Here is a 21,946-nt window from a genome sequence, read left to right as displayed (position 1 = left end):
ATTTGTATGTGTTTCTGTGTGTGTGTAGTCCACTGCTGTACCTGCCTGCTAGCTAGAGTGTGTCTGTGTGTGTAGTCCACTGCTGTACCTGCCTGCTAGCTAGAGTGTGTCTGTGTGTTTCATACACATGTTGGACTACACCCTTGGACTTGACCTTTGGACTACCTGAGGTAGTTTACCTGGCTTTCAGCTGTTGTCGAAGCTCACCAGGTTTTTAACAGGTACCGTCTATGACCTGCTGGAGTTCACCTGTCTCGGGGTGTTGACCTGTGTATATCTGACTGACTGGGAGTTACTACCTCTGTTGGAGTTCACCTGTTAGAGGGAGCTCAGCTGTGTATCAACACGTGCCTTTCTGCTACTGGAGTTTACCTGTGTGAAGGAGTTTACCTGTGTGAAGGAGTTTACCTGTGTGAAGGAGATTACCTGTGTGAAGGAGTTTACCTGTGTGAAGGAGTTTACCTGTGTGAAGGAGGTTTACCTGTGTGAAGGAGGTTTACCTGTGTGAAGTTTACCTGTGTGAAGGAGTTTACCTGTGTGAAGGAGATTACCTGTGTGACTGGAACACCTGTTGGAATTCTGACCAACTAATTATTTGGAGCTTCTCTCTCCTGCTGGGGTTCACTTACCTCAGAGCAGAGACCTGCATCCTCCAGCTGTGTGTGTGTGTGTGTGTGTGTGTGTGTGTGTGTGTGTGTGTGTGTGTGTGTGTGTGTGTGTGTGTGTGTGTGTGTGTGTGTGTGTGTGTGTGTGTGTGTGTGTGTGTGTGTGTGTGTGTCAGGATGATGGAAGAAGTGTCTATCAGGGTGGCATATGACACCCACATCATAGACCAGATGACCGAGGAGGAGATACTGGCCTGCCTGATGGCCGAGTCTATACCCAAACACACGGTGAGACCACAACCATTAACCAACCATACCCAAACACACGGTAAGACCACAACCATTAAACAACCATACCTAAACACACGGTAAGACCACAACCATTAAACAACCATACCCAAACACACGGTAAGACCACAACCATTATTCAACCATACCCAAACACACGGTAAGACCACAACCATTCTACAACCATACCCAAACACACGGTAAAACCACAACCATTCTACAACCATACCCAAACACAAGGTAAAACCACAACCATTCTACAACCATACCCAAACACAAGGTAAAACCACAACCATTCTACAACCATAACACAATTGCTGCTGTGTCATAGAGCATGTGGTCAAACAACAACAACAGCAACAACCCCCGACTACAGTATTATAGGACAGCCCTCTAGTGGCCGTGCAGACTAAACTCCTGTACCATCTCCCCTGCTCTAGGGCATGACATTCACAACAAGGACCAGGGTTACTAAGCATTTGCACCAGGTGTAAAGGTTGAACTTGTTATCTTTTTAGGAGGCTTGACTGTTACATTTGAAGACTATTTTCTTTCATCTTTTCCAAAACATATTATTACATTTTTGTAACGATGTGCAAACAGTTCAAGTACAAAAGGGAAAATAAATAAACATAAATATTGGTTGTATTTACAATGGTGTTTGTTCTTCACTGGTTGACCTTTTCTTGTGGCAACACACATCTTGCTGCTGTGATGGCACACTGTGGTTTTCACCCAGTAGATATGGGAGATTATCAACATTGGATTTGTTTTAGAATTCTTTGTGGGTCAGCCTACTTCTGCTCTCTCTCTCTCTCTCTGTTTGTGTGATATAACTTTCTCTCAATCAAACGTAGCTGTTGTTTATGTATGCTGAGCCTGTGGACCGTTCTCTCACTCAACCTTGACTGTTGTTGTTCTACAGGTTTCCAGTAAGAAGGCCACGCCGAGAGAGAACCAGACGCAAAAACAGGATGACCACATAGACAGATACCAGGTAGGACCAAACCGTTAACACTTTGATGCGTATTAAACCTACCCCCCCCCCCCCTCCCCCCTCCCTCCCTCCCTCCCTCCCTCCCTCCCTCCTCCACCCAACAATACAGCAGAACCCCACCCACTATCACCACTCCCCTCCCCCACTGTAACAGTCAGCACCGCCATGCACCCCCTTTACACCCAAAACCAGCACTCTCTCCACCCCCCAAACCCACCGGAATGGGTGTGCCACATTCTATAGCAATCTATAGGGAGAACCTAACTGTGCTCCATATTCTGTGCATTCTATGGAGGTAGAACCTGACTTTGTGTTCTCTGTTCTGTGTGTTCCTGCAGAGGGAGAACCGTCAGCTGCAGCAGGACAGTCTGCGTCTGGAGCAGGAGAATGATGTTCTGGCCCACAGACTGATCACCAGCAAGATCTCCCTGAGGACTGACCTGGACCAGGTACACCACTCACCTACCCCACATCACCCCCACATCAACCCCACATCAACCCCTAGCCCCCTACTTCCTAGTCACTCACCCTATTCCCCTGGCTCATAGTCACTCCCCCTAGCCCCCTACCTCCTAGGCACTTCCCCTAGTTTACTACCTCATTCCCTATGGACAATAAAATTTTCTACACTCTTAGAAAAAAGGGTTCCAAAGGGGTTGTTCGGCTGTCCCCATAGGCACTTGTGTAGACAGACAGGACAGGACCGGACAGGACAGGACCGGACCGGATCAGACCAGACCAGACAGACAGACAGACAGACAGACAGACAGACAGACAGACAGACAGACAGACAGACAGACAGACAGAATGAATGAATGAATGAATGAATGAATAAATGTTGGTGGGCCCACAGGCGGAGGACAGAGTGAATGAGCTGACCAAAGAGCTGCTGAAGACCAGAAAGAGATTAAAGAACGCAGAAGAGGAGAAGAGAGGGGAGGAGGAGGAGGCTGCTCAGGTAATCTCTTCTATTCTATCCATCCATACTTCGATGTATGGTAACAATGCAATATTATATTCTAATTTGGGTAATAATGTAATATTTTCTTATATTTATGGTAATAATGTAATATTGTGTTCTATTTATGGTAATAATATATTATATTTATGGTAATAATGTCATACTGTATTCTATTTATGGGTAATAATGTAATATTGTATTCTATTTATGGTAGTGATGTAATATTGTGTTCTATTTATGGTAATAATGTAATATTATATTTATGGACATGTATTTGCCGTTTCACAGTTGAAGGAGGTGTTAAGGGCAAAGCTGGACAAGGCTGAACCAGAGGTGAAAAGGAGCTCAGGCATCATCTCAGACTACAAACAGGTACAACACACACACACACACACACACACACACACACACACACACACACACAAGCCTAATGCTATATTGCTTCCTCTGTCTGTCAGATCTGTTCCCAGCTGACCAGTCGGGTGGAGAGGCAGCAGGCGGCCCACAGAGAGGACCTGGACAAACTCAGGGTGAGGATGTATATGGCACTGTCCGATGATGTCACAGTTTGACAATCACACAGTTTGATGATATAATTTGTTCTGAATGGATATCACCCCTTCCTCTACAGTGGGGCAAAAAAGTATTTAGTCAGCCACCAATTGTGCAAGTTCTCCCACTTAAAAAGATGAGAGAGGCCTGTAATTTTCATCATAGGTACTCTTCAACTATGACAGACGAAATGAGAAAAGAAAAATCACAAAATCATATTGTAGGATTTTTAAAAGTTTTTCTTTTTTTACCCTTTTTCTCCCCAATTTCATGGTATCCAATTGTTTTTTAGTAGCTACTATCTTGTCTCATCGCTACAACTCCCGTACGGGCTTGGGAGAGACGAAGGCCGAAAGTCATGTGTCCTCCAATACACAACCCAACCAAGCCGCACTGCTTCTTAACACAGCGCGCATCCAAACCGGAAGCCAGCCACACCAATGTGTCGGAGGAAACACTGTGCACCTGGCAACCTTGGTTAGCGAGCACTGCGCCCGGCCCACCACAGGAGTCGCTGGTGCGCAATGAGACAAGGATATCCCTACCGGCCAAACCCTCCCTAACCCGGACGACGCGAGGCCAATTGTGCGTCGCCCCACGGACCTCCCGGTCGCGGCCGGTTACGACAGAGCCTGGGCGCAAACCCAGAGTCTCTGATAGCACAGCTAGCGCTGCAGTACAGCGCCCTTAACCACTGCGCCATCCGGGAGGCCTCATTGTAGGATTTTTAATGAATTTATTTGCAAATTATGGTGGAAAATAAGTATTTGGTCAATAACAAAAGTTTATCTCAATACTTTGTTATATACCCTTTGTTGGCAATGACAGAGGTCAAACGTTTTCTGTAAGTCTTCACAAGGTTTTCACACACTGTTGCTGGAATTTTGGCCCATTCCTCCATGCAGATCTCCTCTAGAGCAGTGATGTTTTGGGGCTGTTGCTGGGCAACACGGACTTTCAACTCCCTCCAAAGATTTTCTATGGGGTTGAGATCTGGAGACTGGCTAGGCCACTCCAGGACCTTGAAATGCTTCTTACGAAGCCACTCCTTCATTGCCCGAGCGGTGTGTTTGGGATCATTGTCATGCTGAAAGACCCAGCCACGTTTCATCTTCAATGCCCTTGCTGATGGAAGGAGGTTTTAACTCAAAATCTCACGATGCATGGCCGCATTCATTCTTTCCTTTACACGGATCAGTCGTCCTGGTCCGTTTGCAGAAAAACAGCCCCAAAGCATGATGTTTCCACCCCCATGCTTCACAGTAGATATGGTGTTCTTTGGATGCAACTCAGCATTCTTTGTCCTCCAAACACGACGAGTTGAGTTTTTACCAAAAAGTTATATTTTGGTTTCATCTGACCATATGACATTCTCCCAATCTTCTTCTGGATCATCCAAATGCTCTCTAGCAAACTTCAGACGGGCCTGGACATGTACTGGCTTAAGCAGGGGGACACGTCTGGCACTGCAGGATTTGAGTCCCTGGCGGCTTAGTGTGTTACTCATGGTAGGCTTTGTTACTTTGGTCCCAGCTCTCTGCAGGTCATTCACTAGGTCCCCCCGTGTGGTTCTGGGATTTTTGCTCACCGTTCTTGTGATCATTTTGACCCCATGGGGGAAGATCTTGTGTGGAGCCCCAGATTGAGGGAGATTATCAGTGGTCTTGTATGTCTTCCATTTCCTAATAATTGCTCCCACAGTTGATTTCTTCAAACCAAGCTGCTTACCTATTGCAGATTCAGTTTTCCCAGCCTGGTGCAGGTCTACAATTTTGTTTCTGGTGTCCTTTGACAGCTCTTTGGTCTTGGCCATAGTGAAGTTTGGAGTGTGACTGTTTGAGGTTGTGGACAGGTGTCTTTTATACTGATAACAAGTTCAAACAGGTGCCATTAATACAGGTAACGAACGAGTGGAGGACAGAGGAGCCTCTTAAAGAAGAAGTTACAGGTCTGTGAGAGCCTGCTTATTTGTAGGTGACCAAATACTTATTTTTCACCATCATTTGCAAATAAATACATTAAAAATCCTACAATGTGATTTTCTGGATTTTTTTCCCTCATTTTGTCTGTCATAGTTGAAGTGTACCTATGATGAAAATTACAGGCCTCTCTCATATTTTTAAGTGGGAGAACTTGCACAATTGGTGGCTGACTAAATACTTTTTTGCCCCACTGTACATGTCCATAATAAAACACTTTTGAACTCTCTCATCAAAACCCTCCCACCCCTCTCCTCCCTCTCTTAGAATGCTGTGCTGGCATGTTCTCGCTGCCGACAGGCTCTAGATTCTCTTGTTATGGAAGGCTTCGGTTCCACAGCCCCGTACCAGAGAAGTATCAGCACCAGAGAACCAGGCCAGCAGAGAGACCAGGAAACAGAACCAGACCAGCAGACGACTGGTACCAGGGAACAAGACCAGGAGAAGGTGTGTCTGAGTGACCAGGTCACAGAGCTGGAGAAGGAGCTGGCCCAGACTAAACTACAGATGGTGGAGGCCAAGTGCAAGATCCAGGTCAGCTCAGAGCACACTACACACTTCATAATGCACACTACACACTTCGTAGTGCACACTACACACTTCATAGTGTACACTACACACTTTTTTGTGGACAGTACACACTCCATAGTGACATATGATGTGTTGTGTTGTCCCCTGTTTAGGAGCTGGAACACCAGAAGGGGGTGCTGCAACGTGATCTCCAGACAGCTAGGAACAGCTGGCTCAGTAAGACTGTGAGCTCCATACGGTCAGCCGGAGGGGGTCTGCAGAGCAGCAGCCTACCCAGTGGGAGAGCCTCAGCAATGGGGCGTTCTCTCCATGGCCTCCCCCTCTCAGCCTGGAGCTCCAGGAGACTATCATGGGCCCCCAGGAAGGACCGGGGGGAGACGTCTGACAGAGAGATGGAAGGGAGGGGGAGAGACAGCAAGAGGACATACTGAGAGTATAGATAACATGTATTGGAATGATTATACATGTCTATTGGTGACTGTTTGTTTCTGCATTCTAGTCCCTATTTTGGTTTTATTTGTTATTGTCATTTTTTATTTTCAATATTTTATTATTGATACAGGAATTGTATGTTTTATGTATTGCTTTGGCTGCATTGTGTTGTACCTAAAGCGTGTAAATAACTGAATCCAATGATCAAACCATACATCCCAATGCTAACACTCCTTTCTGCATGCACACACACACACACACACACACACACGCACGCACGCACACACACACATGCACACCCAACTCTTTAAACAAAACTCCAAACTGGTATTACTTGTATGGCACCCAGTCCTTCATTCAAAACCTTTCATTGTGCATTCATTTTTTGATTTGATTTGTTACATACAGTACATCTCTGATCTTGTCAATATCAGATTTTCTTTTTAACTTACAGTGAAGTAAAATCAATAGTCATCATTGTAGTACATTCAAGTATATATCCATACTTTTTATGTTTCTACATTTACAGACATTTTCATTAAGTAGTTCTCAAAATCTGTAGCAGACAAACCAGTTGACATGTAAAGTCAGCCAGGTCACCCGGGATACAAGTCAGTATTCGACGTCCATGCATATCTGAGGACGTCCAGAGGTGATGTGGAAATCGACCACTAGGAGCAACGATGAACGCTGTTACCTTCAAGTAGGTTGTGATTTTCAGAAGCATCTGCCTCTGATTCCAAATTTTGGAATTTGAATCCAGCGATAGAAAGTTGTTTTTGAGATAGTTGTTTTAAGCCTATCCCAAACCTTAACCATTTGGAGTTAATGCCCAACCTTAAGATTTCAGAGTTAATGTCTAAACTTAACCTTAAACATTTAGAAATTTGCCGTTTGCAACAACTTCAAAATTTGAAGTTTGAGAAACATGGATGAACGTGTAGTTATGACGTGAGACTGTGAGACCTAGTTGTGTAATGTATAGGTTTACCAAACATATACGTGATCATCAATTTAGAGCAGTCTGATTAAGTAATAGTAAATGGTCTTTTAACAAAAGAGAAGAGAAACATATCAAAAGTGAGCATCGTATTGTGCACGGCAGTTATGTTATGTGAACATGTATTTCCAGATGAAACACTGATTAAGTGTGGTGAAAATGTGACTGTATGATTTTGATTGTGAAATACTTAGTCAATTGAAAATGTGCTTAAAGTTTTGAAACAACTGCCTTTTTGGTGATCTGTTTTGAGTTTTGTACTAAGAGTAGTGAAAAGGGACCACATAGCCTACTTGTTAAAATTGCACTGAAGTGATACAAAAAAAACTGTAAATCAAGGACTTTATTAATCACATTGAATTTCTTTGTACTTAGTCAAAATAGACGAGACAGCAGAGAGCACAGCTGAAGGGAACAAGTTGGGTAGTGTCTTAAATGACACCCTATTCCCTATAAAGTGCAATACTTTTGACCGAAGCAACATAGGACTGACACATAGGACTAGCCAAAATAGTGCATTATAGGGAATAGATTGGTATTTGAGATACCACCTTTATGTTAGACAACAAACCATCCATTACACACCAGGGTCACGTTCAGGACAGGAGAGGGCAACATACTGAAAGTAAAGCTGATATGATTCCTATTTACTTTACATGTCAGATAGAGACATGTCTGTTCAACATACAATATTTCTGTCTGAACGTTCCACATCTGAATGTGATCCACAGAATGAGGAAAAAGCTTCTGGTCTCTCTCTCCTATTTCTCTCTGCTCCCCTACCTACACTGTTTATCATGTTCTCTTCTTCTCTTCTTACAAACACTTGAGGACATAGAAGTTGCAGGTCGTCCCACGCGGACATCCGCACAGCGTTCCGACACGCGCACCCTTGCGAACAGCGCACTGCTCGCCTGCGTCACACTGGAAACAAACCGTTTTTTATTAATTGAATTATGATGATGGTGGCATCTGTCTCCAGACTATGGGATTCTGAAACATCTACACCGGTTTCCCAGAACCAGATTAATCCTAGCAACGCCTAAATTATATATTTTTTAAACAGGGTCAATTGAGAACCTTTATCGAAAGTCCCGTTTTAACCATTTGAAACGCAATATACGACTAGACTCAATGAATAAGTACAATGCATGATACAGACAGGCAAACTACTTAAAAACTGTTGATAATAGGACTTTAACCACTTTAAAATGGTTGATCAGGTCTACTCTTACCGACGGCAGCCAGCCGAGCTTCTTTTCTGATAACGGCATCTGTTTGTTCTTCAGTTTCTCCAGAACTTCTTGCAAAGCTTCAATCTACATGACAGAGAAAAACAAAAATGATAGACTTCTATAGATGTAGCTAGAAAACAATTACAAAGATAGGGATGAATCGACTAAACTAACACATTGACAAACCAAACAACTTCACAAACATAAAACAATTGAAACTTACCAGATCCTTCTCTTCTTGTGATTTGTGGGGGAACTCTAGAGCGCGAGTCTCAAACTCCAACGAGGTGTCGCCGTCAGCGAGACAGAGACATGCGCAGCAGGAGGCGGCGAGGAAAAGCAGTAGAATGCTGGCCATGGTGCTGAAACAACCAGAAGGGATGGAGATACAGCGGGGCCTCTGCAGGTGGTTAGCAGGGGCTTGGTGAACACTGGGCCGGTGAAGTGGGCTATGATTCGGGGTGATAGACGCGATGGCTTGATTTTATAGCGTTTGCTGACGTCATACAGCTACTGTAATATGTATGACCACTGACATGAGCGGAGCGACAGAGGTAACCACTGACCGGAGAGGGTCATACGCACGCACATACACGCGCCAGAGGATGTTGTGATGGAGAGGCGTTGTCTGATAGAACACCTCTGTTCACCTCTTTCCAATAATCCCAGGTCACAGCCCCTGGCTGTTGAGACCAATCTTTAATCAGCATCCAATTTCCTCTTGGGTGTGTGTGTGTATGCCTAACCTCTCATTTGCTCATTTGGTCCAGGAGAACTGTGTACACAGTGAGCAGGCCTGAGACTCTACATCACAGGCTAATCTCACCAGACCACTTAAATAACCCACCTCTCGCTATCTCACACACACAAACGCATGCACACGCACACACATACAATACTATGAGTGGTTTTTGTGGAGAGGGGAAAACTGAAAACCAGCTTTTATTGGCTGAGAGGTTTGGAACTCTTTGTCTATTCATCAATTTACTGCATTGTGATGTCACCATGGAAAGGTGAAACCCCGTCCCATGCTAACCTGCTGATTAGAAGGTCCTGTGTAGATTATATTTTCAACCAGCAACTATCAGGAAATAACACAGATTTGACAAAATCACACTTTTAGAGTGTTCGTTTCATCACCTGTTGTTGTACAATACAGGAGCGCAACTTTGGTTTTAGAAGTGGGGGGGACATAATAATAATTATATATATTTTTTTATCCAGTCAGACAAACACTCCAAACAGCCTACCTGACCGCTCGGAGGCGTCCGCACGGTCCTAAAGCACACCGTTGCCTCGTTTTGTATCATATTCCAATTCTAAAACTGGAGGGGACAAAAACGCAATTTCAGAATGTGGGCGGGACATGTCCTCCCCATCCCCAGTGAAAGTTGCACCCCTAGTACAAAATGATATAAAACACAGAAAAAACAGAATGTTGACTGCACTGGGCCTTTAAAGTGAACCTATTGATCCAGTGCAACCCTGCTGAACCTGAAGTAGTCAACACTAGAAAATAAAGATTAGTCAGATATGAAGACAGCTATGTGTGAGCATGTCTACTTGTGTGTGTGTGTGTGTGTGTGTGTGTGTGTTCTATTTGTCTGAACAGGATGCTTTTCAGATATCAGTGCCTGTTAATATCATTGGAACAAATCTAATATTTACAACAATATTTGGACAAAACACTTGCAACGTATGTTAGGTTGTTACTCCTCGCAGTTCTTTGGGGTTGTTGTCCTGTTGCGTCACCGAACTTCTGTTGAGCTTCAATTGGCAGACAGATAGCCTTACATTCTCCTGCAAAATGTCTTGATCAACTTGGGAATTCATTTCTCCGTCGATGATAGCAAGCTGTCCAGGCCCTGAGGCAGCAAAGCAGCCTCAAACCATGATGCTCCCTCCGCTATGGTTTACAGTTGGGATGAGGTTTTGATGTTGGTGTGCTGTGCCTTTTTTTCTCCACACATAGTGTTGTGGGTTCCTTCCAAACAACACAACCGAAGTTTCATCTGTCCACAGAATATTTTGCCAGTAGCGCTGTGGAACATCCAGGTGCTCTTTTGCGAACTTCAGACATGCGGCAATGTTTTTTTGAGACAGCAGTGGCTTCTTCCATGGTGTCCTCCCATGAACACCATTCTTGTTTAGTGTTTTACGTATTGTAGACTCGCCAAAAGAGATGTTAGCATCTTCCAGAGATTTCTGTAAGTCTTTAGCTGACACTCTAGGATTCTTCTTAACCTCATTGAGCATTCTGCACTGTGCTCTTGCTGTCATCTTTGTAGGACGGCCACTCCTAGGGAGAGTAACAACAGCGCTGACATTTCTCAATTTATAGACAATTTGTCTTACCGTGGACTGACATTTAGAGATACTTTTGTAACCCTTCCCAGCTTCATGCAAGGCAACAATTCTTAATCTTAGGCCTTCTGAGATCTTGTTTGTTTCGAGAAATGGTTCACATCAGGCAATGCTTATTGTGAATAGCAACCTTACATTTTGTGAGTGTTTTTTGTGAGGCAGGGCAGCTCTAACCAAAAAATCTCCAATCTCATCTCATTGATTGGACTATAGGTTAGTTGACTCCTGACTCCAATTAGCTTTTGGAGAAGACATTGGGGGTTCACATACTTTTCCCAAACTACACTGTGAATGTTTAAATTATGTATTCAATATAGACAAGAAATATACAATCATTTGTGTGTTATTAGTTTAAGCACACTGCGTTTGTCTATTGTTGTGACTTAAATGAAGATCAGATCACATTTTATGTCAAATTTATCAGACATCCAAGTAATTCCAAAGGTTCACATACTTTTTCTTGCCACTGAATTTAGAATTTCGTTGTGCAGACCTCACTACCCTCTGGAGAGCCTTACGGTTGTGGGCGGAGCAGTTGCCGTACCAGGCGGTGATAAAGCCCGACAGGATGCTCTCGATTGTGAGTGTTTTTGGTAACAAGCCAAATTTCTTCAGCCTCCTGAGGTTGAAGAGGCACTGCTGCGCCTTCTTCACCACGCTGTCTGTGTGGGTGTCCGTGATGTGTACGCCGAGGAACTTAAAACTTACTACCCTCTCCACTACTGTCCCGTCGATGTGGATAGGGGGGTGCTCCCTCTGCTGTTTCCCGAAGTCCACAATCATCTCCTTTGTTTTGTTGACGTTGAGTGTGAGGTTATTTTCCTGACACCACACTCCGAGGGCCCTTACCTCCTCCCTGTAGGCCGTCTCGTTGTTGTTGGTAATCAAGCCTACCACTGTAGTGTTGTCTGCAAACTTGATGATTGAGTTGGAGGTGTGCATGGCCACGCAGTCGTGGGTGAACAGGGAGAACAGGAGAGGGCTCAGAACACACCCGTGTGGGGCCCCAGTGTTAAGGATCAGCAGGGTGGAGATGTTGTTACCTACCCTCACCACCTGGGGGTGGCCCGTCAGGAAGTCCAGTACCCAGTTGCACAGGGCTGGGTCGAGAACCAGGGTCTTGAGCTTGATGACGAGTTTGGAGGGTACTATGGTGTTAAATGCTGAGCTGTACAGCATTCTCACATAGGTATTCCTCTTATCCAGATGGGTTAGGGCAGTGTGCAGTGTGATTGCGATTGCGTCGTCTGTGGACCTGTTGGGGCAAAGCAAATTGGAGTGGGTCTAAGGTGTCAGGTAGGGTGGAGGTGATATGGTCCTTGACTAGTCTCTCAAAGCACTTCATGATGATGGAAGTGAGTGCTACGGGGCTGTAGTCGTTTAGCTCAGCTACCTTAGCTTTCTTGGGAACAGGAACAATACGGCTGTGATTATAGTCGAAGAGAATTGGTTCCCTCTTGAAGCATGTGGGAACAGCAGACTGGGATAAGGATTGATTGAATATGTCTGTAAACACACCAGCCAGCTGGTCTGCGCATGCTCTGAGGATGCGGCTGGGGATCCCGTCTGGGCCTGCAGCCTTGCGAGGGTTAACACGTTTAAATGTTTTACTCACGTCGGCTGCAGTGAAGGAGAGTCCGCAGGTTTTGGTAGCGGGCCGTGTCACTGTATTGTCCTCAAAGCGAGCAAAGAAGTTGTTTAGTCTGTCTGGGAGCAGGACATCCTGGTCCTCAACGGGGCTGGTTTTCTTTTTGTAGTCCATGATTGACTGTAAACCCTACCACATACCTCTCATGTCTGAGCCGTTGAATTGCGACTCAACTTTGTCTCTATACTGACGCTTAGCTTGTTTGATTGCCCTGCGGGGGAATAGTTACAGTGTTTGTATTCTGTCATGCTTCCTGTCACCTTGCCCTGATTAAAAGCAGTGGTTCGCGCTTTCAGTTTCACGCAAATGCTGCCATCAATCCAAGGTTTCTGGTTTGGGAATGTTTTAATAGTTGCTGTGGGTACGACATTGTCGATGCACTTGCTAATAAACTCGCTCACCGAATCAGCGTATTCATCAATGTTGTTGTTTAACGCAATGCGGAACATATCCCAATCCACATGATCGAAGCAATCTTGAAGCATGGAATCAGATTGGTCGGACCAGCGTTGAACAGAGCTGGTCTGTTTTAGTCTCTGTCTATAGGCAGGGAGCAACAAAATGGAGTCGTGGTCAGCTTTTCCGAAAGGAGGGCGGGGGAAGGCCTTATATGCATCGCGGAAGTTAGAATAACAATGATCCCGGGTTTTACCATCCATGGTAGCACAATCGATATGCTGATAGAATTTAGGGAGTCTTGTTTTCAGATTAGCCTTGTTAAAATCCCCAGCTACAATGACTGCAGCCTCAGGATATGTGGTTACCAGTTTGCAAAGAGTCAAATAAAGTTTGTTCAGGGCCATCGATGTGTCTGCTTGGGGGGGAATATATGCGGCTGTGATTATAATCGAAGAGAATTCTCTTGGTAGATAATGCGGTCGACATTTGATTGTGAGGAATTCTAAGTCAGGTGAACAGAAGGACTTGAGTTCCTGTATGTTGTTATGATCACACCACGTCACGTTAATCATAAGGCATACCCCCCCGCCCCTCTTCTTACCAGAAAGATGCTTGTTTCTGTCGGCGCGATGTGTGAAGAATCCAGGTGGCTGTACCGACTCCGATAGCGTGTCTCAAGTGAGCCATGTTTCCGTGAAGCAAAGAACGTTACAGTCTCTTATGTCTCTCTGGAATGCTACCCTTGCTCGGATTTCATCAACCTTGTTGTCAAGAGACTGGACATTGGCGAGTAGTATGCTAGGGAGTGGTGCACGATGTCACCGTCTCCGGAGCCTGACCAGAAGACCGCTTCGTTTGCCCCTTTTACGGCGTTGTTGTTTTGGTTCGCCGGCTGGGATCCGATCCATTGTCCTGGGTGGACCAAAGTGAACGAGGCCTCCGGCTGTTACTGCTGACCAAAGTGGACGAGGCCTCAGGCTGTTACTGCTGACCAAAGTGTAGGGGGCCTCAGGCTGTTACTGCTGACCAAAGTAGACGAGGCCTCAGGCTGTTACTGCTGACCAAAGTGGACGAGGCCTCCGGCTGTTACTGCTGACCAAAGTGGACGAGGCCTCCGGCTGTTACTGCTGACCAAAGTGGACGAAGCCTGCGGCTGTTACTGCTGACCAAAGTGGACGAGGCCTCCGGCTGTTACTGCTGACCAAAGTGGACGAAGCCTGCGGCTGTTACTGCTGACCAAAGTGGACGAGGCCTCCGGCTGTTACTGCTGACCAAAGTGGACGAGGCCTCCGGCTGTTACTGCTGACCAAAGTGGACGAGGCCTCCGGCTGTTACTGCTGACCAAAGTGGACGAGGCCTCCGGCTGTTACTGCTGACCAAAGTGGACGAGGCCTCAGGCTGTTACTGCTGACCAAAGTGGACGAGGCCTGCCGCCTGGTGGCAGAGGAGCTGCAGAATGTTTACCTCAGCCACTACATAGAGGAAGGTGAGATGTTTGCTAATTGCATGTAACGGCATGGCCGTTAAAGATCAACACAAAGCGCTAATTGGCTAAGTTAAAGGGATAGTTCCCACAAATTACAAAATGACATCTGTTTCCTTACTCTGTAAGCAGTCTATGGACAAGGTATGACCTCAATCCATGCTTCGGTTTAGTTTCCTTGGCACGGTTTCAGGTGCATCCTGTTTCCATGGATCATCCTTAAAATGTTTCTACAACTTGATTGGACTCCACCTGTGGTAAATTCAATAATGAGTAATTTCTAAATGTGTTTGTGTGTTTTTTAGACCCACGAGTTAAATGCGTCCCTGGGTATTCCTTCTTGTATTCCGCCAATGAACAACTACAGCCAGGAGTGTGAGCAGGACCCCAACACTGATATCTTGCTGCCCAGTCTGAACCAGATGTTGAACTATGCTGACAGCTTCTTCAAAAAGCAGCTAGAGGAGCAGGAAGAGCTGCACCCATCTAAAGCCCGGCCCCGCCCCAAACCTGAGCCAACAGAGACAAGTACTGTTACATGCACACAATAATGCGATTATTGTGGATAGCCAGATTAATATAATAGTTTGATTAAAATGTTTACTTGCTTTGCTTAGAATAACTATTTCCCTAATTATCCTGTTTGCATGGACACATCTGAAATCAGACTACCTGACCGCACACTGATAAATGCAGACAATCGGACATATACAGTTTGTATGTGAAAACTCCTTAGAAAGACGCATACATTCAGTTGTCCCGAACACACGTCAGTCGCGCTAGAGAGAGGCTCGCTCGGCTAGTGCTAGAACATGCACTGATGAAATACCCCACTGGAACCCCAATTAAAGTGTTTCCATGTCCTAATAATTAGAAAGACTGCTCAGAAAAACAGGGGTTTTAATCCGCGTGTGCTTACTTCAATTTCAACCCGACACTGATTTAACATAAACAGAGTAAGGTGTTTGAATGACTATTGCATAATCTGCCTACTGCCATAATCAGTTTAATATACAATTATTAGTGTGGATGTAAACATTGTTTGAGTTACCTATATTTCCTGGGTAAGATGCAGTAATATAACCAAGTATAGGTTTCATGCATCTATATGTTGTTGGTCTGTGTCTATCTTCTCTGCCAGGTTGTACTCCACCAGAGGAGGGGCTCCCCATCTATAGTCCGTTCCCCAGTTGTGGAAATTCAACACAGGGACACTCAAAGTCAATATTAAATGAATCATTGTTAATTAACAGCAAGCTGGAGAGGTTACAGTCAAACAGATGCATAAAGTACTGCTCTGAAGTGAGCTCCCCCAGGGCAGTCCTGTTAGTTCTCTTATATACTGGTTACAGACACATTACATAGGCATGGTTCATAAGGTTGGTTCCGGGCATGTGTCCGGTTATCTTAATTTATAAAACATATTCTGGGCGTTCTGCCAGATGGTCCTGAGGAGGGGCTCATGTCGCCCGCTCTCATATCTTTACCAATCACAGGTAGGAACCAAGTAATATTTATGACAGTAAGACAAGATGAACATTTTCAAGGCTGTCTCTTCACAAGATAACATTTTCCATCACACTACTTTCATGATTCAAGACATGATCAACAATGTTGTTACGGATTCATGTTTTTACCATACTCCTTTAATATTTCATTAAAAGGATTCACTCTTCTGTTTTTACTCAATGGTTGTTGTAAAATGGTTTGCTGTTTGCACAGGACTGCATCTCCACATGTCTCTTATGTTGGATGTCTCTCTCTGTCTTTTTGAAAGTTTGGACAACTGTAGAGTAAGTCTGAGTGAGTCAGGCCCTGGATATGCAACAGATATTTATTCCGCATTTAGTTTTGTTAAATGAAAATACTGTAGTGAACAAAGTACAATGAGCAGTATACAGTTGTATGTCTTATCTGACCAATAGCAGTACAGATCCTGCAGACAACCATACAATACAACATACACATATTGTATCTAATTACAATATACACTGAGTGGACAAAACATTAAGAACGCCTCTTCCCATGACAGACTGACCAGGTGAATTCAGGTGAAAGATATGATCCCTTAATGATGTTGCTTATTAAATCCACTTCAATCTGTGTAGATGAAGGGGAGGAGACAGGTTAAATAAGATTGTTAAGCCTTGAGACAATTGAGACATGGATTGTGTGTGTGAGCCATTCACAGGGTGAATGGGAGAGGCAAAAGATTGAAGTGCCTTTAAACGGGGTAGGTGCCCCGTTGACCGGTTTGTGTCAAAAACCGAAACACTGCTGGGTTTTTCAAGTTCAACAATTTCCCGTGTCCACCACCTAAAGAACATCAATATTAGGAAGATGTTCCTAATGTTTGATATACTCAGTTTAAATTGTAACTGGGCAAAGTCAGAATGGAAGAGACTCTGAGAATTAAGATAAAAAGGTTTATAAAGCGATAACTAAAAGTTGCCTTTGAAACACATCTGGGATCAGCGTATTCCCCAGAATCCTATCCTTAACTATTAGAAGGTAAAATCCCAAACTGACTTCAGATCAGTATCACACCTACAACCCTAGCCACTCAGACTTCTGGTCCCCACCCTGATAGATGTCATCAAAGTAGCTGTTAGAGTAGCGAAGCATCTGGACCACGGCAGTGAGCAGGAGGATGTCTGTGTGGACGTCCAGCTCAAGCTCACGACTGTAGTTCTTCACTGGCAGGACACAGGACTGGGACACACCCAGACACACACTCACCTCACGGGTCTGAAACACACACACACACACACACACACACACACACGGTTGTAGTTAAATAAACATGGTGTACTATGTGAGAATAGTGTTCCAGACTCAGCCATGCACTCACCATCCTCTCTATGTAGTGGCTCAGGTAGATGTTGGTCAGGTCATCTCTCACTAGAGGACAGGCCTCATCCACCTTGGTAAGCAGGACCAGCTGGGGAACACCTAGTGACACAACACACATGAACACACACATACACAGACATGTAAACCCACGCGCGCACTCACTTCCTTCCTTACCCTGCTTGTTGATCCCCTTGCGGATGGCGGCGAGCTTGTCCACCATCTTGGCAGAGAGCAGAGTGAACTTGCAGGCATCCAGTACGTAGACCACACAGTGGATCGTGTCCTTCAGGCTGGGCGACTTACAGAACCCAACACCATCCGTCTGGACAGACATGGACGGGTTGAACTGGGGGAGAGAAACAGGACATCAGCCCCCAAGATAAATATACTGCTACTGTACTATCAACCACATGCTTTCCCTAACATGAGGCTGGTTCTACTTTAACTCGGATGACAGGCTCATTGTAATGGCTGGAATGATTGGTATCAAACACATGAAATCCTCTCGTTGATACATTTCTATTCATTCTATCTTCCTCCAACAGCCTCCACTGCTACCATTTGCCAGTTTTACACACCTGGTACCGGTCTTGTACGTGGCCCTTCAGGATACTGTTGACGTCGTCTATATCCAGCCCTGCGCTGTGTCCTTCCTCCAGGCCCATGGTGTCACACAGGACCAGAGGGAGAGCCTTCCTACCCTGATCTGCCTTGATGCTGTAGGTACGGAACTACAGATATGTGGAATGTTAAGTCCAGTACAATAGGGATGTTCCATAAGTCTTGTATAATTTCAGACAGTAGTTTTGAAAGTGGTGCTCATGAGTCAAAACGAGAGAGGGGGAGGGCTGGGGGGACTACGGGGGGCTGGGGGGACTGCGGGGGGTCTTGGATGGTTGGTGGCCTGGCGGTTGGGAGATTGGGCCAGTGGCTGGGAGGTCGATGGTTCGGGTCCCCGATTCGGGAGATCTGTAGATGTGCCATTGACCCTGGTTGGTCCTGTGGGTCGCTCTGGATGAGAGTGTCTGCTAGATGACTGAACTTAATGTAAATGTTGAGCGGCTTCACTGCAGGTAGATGGTATGTTTTAAAATTCAATAAAAAAATAAATAATAATAATAAAGTTCTACCTGATGACATCATTAAAAAAAACACAATAAAACGTAAACAGCCGTTTTCAAACAACTATGAGATTTGTGGGGAGCAAGAAAATACCCTCCTTCTGGCTAGAAACTCACTGCAGGTTTAGAAAAGTAGAGTTTTCTTGACTTTTAATCCTACCCCGTGCTGTCACAGAGAAGTATTTTTTAAGACATTTCCTTTTAAATCACAGATCATAGAAACATGCAATTTTCCCATAAGTAGACACTGATATGGTGCTGGAGATAATAAATATGAGGTGAAAAGTGACAGAATTGTCTTTTAAGATCCCAGTCTGCATCTTTAAGCCACAACCACACACACACACTCATGCGGGCACACAAACAGTACCTGTGTGGTGAGGCTGGTGCCAGCGCTGCCGGTGTTAGCCTGCCCGGTAACATGTCCTTTGAAGACAGAGTTGATGGAGTTGAAGAAGCTGGACTTGCCGGCCCCGACCGGACCCACCAGCAGAACTCTGGCCTGGAACACAGACTTTACCTCAGGCTTATAGTTCTTGATATAGTCCATCAGGCGTTCCTTGTTGCTGTTAATGATAGAGATGGATGGAGAAAGGAAGAGAGAGAGATGAGTGACAGACTGGATTGATTGATTTAAGTATATTCATTGGAACAGCAGAAGTGGTACTAGATGCATCACTAGTTGCATAGTATTATGATTTTTGTATTGCTTTTGAGATTTAACAGACAGGATACCTATATCCTTCCCAGTCAATTTCCCTCCATGGAGTCTTCAGAAGGCCTCCACAGTCTGCCAGAAATTGAGACCAAAAAAAACAACTGATTTAATCAATACACTCATTGCTTCAACAACCTCTCCCGCAATGTGAGCAAGACAAAGGAGAAGATCGAGGACTACAGGAAAAGGAGGGCCGAACAGGCCCCCATTAACATCGATGGGGCTGTAGTGGAGTCGGTCGAGAGTTTCAAGTTCATTGGTGTCCACATCACAAACAACTATCCATCCTGGTCCAAACACACCAGGACAGTCGTGAAGAGGGCACGACAAAACCTATTCCCCCTCAGGAGACTGAAAAGATTTGGCATGGGTCCCCAGATCCTCAAAAAGTTATACAGCTGCACCATCGAGAGCATCCTGACCGGTTGCATCACCGCCTGGTATGGCAACTGCTCGGCATCTGACCGTAAGGCACGACAGAGGGTAGTGCGAACGGCCCAGTACATCACTGGGGCCAAGCTTCCTGCCATCCAGGACCTATATAATAGGCGGTGTCAGAGGAAGGATAAAAAAATTGTCAAAGATGCCAGTCACCCTAGTCATAGACTGTTCTCTCTGCCACCGCATGGCAAGCGGTACCGGAGCGCCAAGTGCAGGTCCAAAAGGCTCCATAACAGCTTCTACCCCCAAGCCATAAGATTGCTGAACAATTAATCAAATGGCCACCCGGACTATTCACTTTACCCCTACCTACATGTACAAATTACTTCGACTAACCTGTACCCTCAAACATTGACTCGGGAACAGGTACCCCCTGTATATAGCCTTGTTATTGTTATGTGTAATGTCTGCTTCCAACTCACACCCTCAAACACATAGATCCCCTAAACACAGCTCACTTTCCAGCTCACACCCGCAAACACCTAGATCCCCTGAAAGCAGCTCACTCTCCAGATCCAGATCCCAATCACCTGAATTCTAATCACCTGTTCACACACCTGTATGTCATTATCACATGTGACATACGTCCTTCAGAGCTCTGGTTTTCCCCGTGATTTACTCCTCCCGTGTATGATAGTTTTTGTCTGCCTCACTATGACGCCTATTCCCTGCCTACTTTAGCCTATTGGACCCCCTGTGTATGACCTTCTGCCTGCCCCTGGACCCAGCTACCTGCCTCCTCCTGTGTATGACCTTCTGCCTGCCCCTGGACCCAGCTACCTGCCTCCTCCTGTGGTCCTCTGCAATAAACACCTGCTGCGCCCTGCACTTGAAACCATCTCTCTGTGTTCATTACATTATGTGTTGCTTTTTATTACATCAAAAAATTAAAATTAATAAATATTTTCTTAACTTTTCTTGAACTGCACTGTTGGTTAAGGGCTTGTAAGTAAGCATTTCACGGTATAGTCTACCTACAACTTGGCGCATGTGACAAATAACATTTGATTAGATTCACATTGCCTTCTGACTGGTTTTAATATTTTGCCATATTGGTCACATGTATCCAACTGTTTCAGTAGTGCCTAGGGAGTAGTGGCTATAAAGGACCACTCACCTTCCACTCTGTACACCTCACACTCTGTCAGCTGCAGGTCATTGCCATGCATCTCTTCCCCTTCAAAGGTGTAACTGTTCCCTGCAACAATTTGAACTGTAGAGGTGTTATTATTAAGAAACCACAAGACACCAACATTAAGACCATTCTTTCCATCTGTGAAACCATACTGGCCATCGGTACTGGACACACGCAGTGGCTTTTCTCTCTGGTCAGTGATGCTGTAGAGAAAGGCCTTATCATCGTTGATGGCCTGGTTAGTCTGGGCGTAGTTCTTACTGATGTAACCTCCGAAAACAAACCCAGCCTTGTTGTAGGCCACAAGTACGGTGGGTCCCTGGCCATCACAGCGGTTGTGGAAGGCTGAATGCATGTAGCTGTGGACGCTGGCTTTGAGCAGAACAAAATATAATAGAAAAGTACTTTATTACATTTTACTGACCCAATTGCTTTGTTCTGCCTGCATTGCTGGTATCTGGCCTGATAAAATGAATCTCATAAAAAAATTGTTTTTCAAAGATGCCATTAAATTGAAGTCCATTGTTCTGACAAACCTTTGTAGAGCAGGTGGAGTCTGACATGGCCGAACAGAGACAGCAGCTTCTTCTCCTGTTCTACTGACAGACTGGATTTCACAACACTCATTATGTCACTAAGGACCTGAGGTAGAAAGACCAGCAATAAATAGTAACAGAAACCCATCATACTGATGAACCTCACCTCGCTGTATAGACACGCACCGAGGAAAGAGCAAAAGGAATGTAGAGTGGACAAACTCATATTTTCATAGATGCTACCACACAAATATGTTAGAATTACTTATTTTGAAGCGCTTTCTTTAGATTGTTATGATGATGTAGGTGATCTTACCGTTTGTAACTGATGATCGTGTTAGAAATATAACTATTCTAATGCAGTGGGCTGCTGGGCTTCAATCATTCACAACAACTATATAATAAACCACAACATCCAGGTCGCGCAGTATAAAACAGAGACGTTTCAAGCTTTCCTTTTCTTAAAACCGAAACTTTGGCTGCTTTGAGTCACTCAACTTGCCTTTCTTTTTGTTTTCAATACAGGAAAGGACCGCTAGTACGCTTGATAGAGCTCTTCTGGCACGCCGGTGGTCGGAGTTAGCTTTTTTTTTTGTAGGAATTTCTCGATGTGCAGCCCGGAAGAGGGAGTGCAACTTGCACAGCCTGTAGCCTTCCCTCCACAAGTC

The 21,946-nt window shown here is 45.0% G+C and overlaps 3 protein-coding genes across 4 annotated transcripts; 1 reads left to right on the top strand and 2 right to left on the bottom strand.

The window, feature by feature from the left end:
• LOC118941108 (rab GTPase-activating protein 1-like) lies at positions 1-7,577 on the top strand. Its single transcript, XM_036952138.2, has 8 exons — positions 1-893; positions 1,819-1,890; positions 2,229-2,339; positions 2,744-2,848; positions 3,140-3,223; positions 3,310-3,381; positions 5,650-5,916; positions 6,066-7,577. The coding sequence occupies exons 1-8, from the start codon at positions 783-785 to the stop codon at positions 6,342-6,344; spliced, it is 1,101 nt and encodes a 366-aa protein (XP_036808033.2). The 5' UTR covers positions 1-782; the 3' UTR covers positions 6,345-7,577.
• A 97-nt stretch (positions 7,578-7,674) lies between these two features.
• LOC110495728 (cocaine- and amphetamine-regulated transcript protein-like) lies at positions 7,675-9,032 on the bottom strand. Its single transcript, XM_021571119.3, has 3 exons — positions 8,804-9,032; positions 8,581-8,664; positions 7,675-8,269 (listed from the first exon to the last, which is right to left on the bottom strand). Exons 1-3 carry the CDS (start codon positions 8,936-8,938, stop codon positions 8,162-8,164), a joined length of 327 nt encoding a protein of 108 aa, XP_021426794.1. The 5' UTR covers positions 8,939-9,032; the 3' UTR covers positions 7,675-8,161.
• Positions 9,033-16,290: 7,258 nt separating this feature from the next.
• Positions 16,291-21,890, bottom strand: LOC110495727 (interferon-induced protein 44-like). 2 transcript variants are annotated; one of them, XR_016488354.1, is made up of 9 exons: positions 21,595-21,890; positions 21,279-21,384; positions 20,725-21,114; positions 19,184-19,238; positions 18,819-19,014; positions 17,906-18,394; positions 17,502-17,673; positions 17,326-17,426; positions 16,291-17,222 (listed from the first exon to the last, which is right to left on the bottom strand). XR_016488354.1 is itself a non-coding variant. In XM_021571116.3 (9 exons), exons 2-9 carry the CDS (start codon positions 21,367-21,369, stop codon positions 17,022-17,024), a joined length of 1,359 nt encoding a protein of 452 aa, XP_021426791.2. In that variant the 5' UTR covers positions 21,370-21,384; positions 21,595-21,890; the 3' UTR covers positions 16,291-17,021. The 2 variants fall into 2 exon arrangements, 1 of the variants encoding a protein (XP_021426791.2); XM_021571116.3 differs by having other exon boundaries at positions 17,906-18,058.
• Between the last annotated feature and the right edge of the window lie 56 nt (positions 21,891-21,946).

This window comes from Oncorhynchus mykiss, chromosome 18, assembly GCF_057628025.1.
Source record: "Oncorhynchus mykiss isolate SJ-2025 chromosome 18, ASM5762802v1, whole genome shotgun sequence".
Classification (NCBI taxonomy): Eukaryota; Metazoa; Chordata; class Actinopteri; order Salmoniformes; family Salmonidae; genus Oncorhynchus; species Oncorhynchus mykiss.
The sequence above is the reverse complement of the archived record's forward strand: the minus strand, read 5'-3'. Positions and strand labels throughout refer to the sequence as shown.

Excerpts from the sequence above, each read along its gene's own strand:
- LOC118941108 (XM_036952138.2), top strand. The coding sequence starts at position 783 with ATGATGGAAGAAGTGTCTATCAGGGTGGCATATGACACCCACATCATA. Across the intron at positions 894-1,818 it reads AGTCTATACCCAAACACACG|GTTTCCAGTAAGAAGGCCAC; the intron begins GTGAGACCACAA and ends GTTGTTCTACAG. Across the intron at positions 2,340-2,743 it reads TGAGGACTGACCTGGACCAG|GCGGAGGACAGAGTGAATGA; the intron begins GTACACCACTCA and ends GTGGGCCCACAG.
- LOC110495728 (XM_021571119.3), bottom strand. The coding sequence starts at position 8,938 with ATGGCCAGCATTCTACTGCTTTTCCTCGCCGCCTCCTGCTGCGCATGT. Across the intron at positions 8,665-8,803 it reads CACAAGAAGAGAAGGATCTG|ATTGAAGCTTTGCAAGAAGT; the intron begins GTAAGTTTCAAT and ends TCTGTCATGTAG. Across the intron at positions 8,270-8,580 it reads AGCTCGGCTGGCTGCCGTCG|TGTGACGCAGGCGAGCAGTG; the intron begins GTAAGAGTAGAC and ends GTTTGTTTCCAG.
- LOC110495727 (XM_021571116.3), bottom strand. The coding sequence starts at position 21,369 with ATGAGTGTTGTGAAATCCAGTCTGTCAGTAGAACAGGAGAAGAAGCTG. Across the intron at positions 17,674-17,905 it reads ACGTACAAGACCGGTACCAG|TTCAACCCGTCCATGTCTGT; the intron begins GTGTGTAAAACT and ends TCTCTCCCCCAG. Across the intron at positions 17,427-17,501 it reads CAAGGGGATCAACAAGCAGG|GTGTTCCCCAGCTGGTCCTG; the intron begins GTAAGGAAGGAA and ends TTGTGTCACTAG.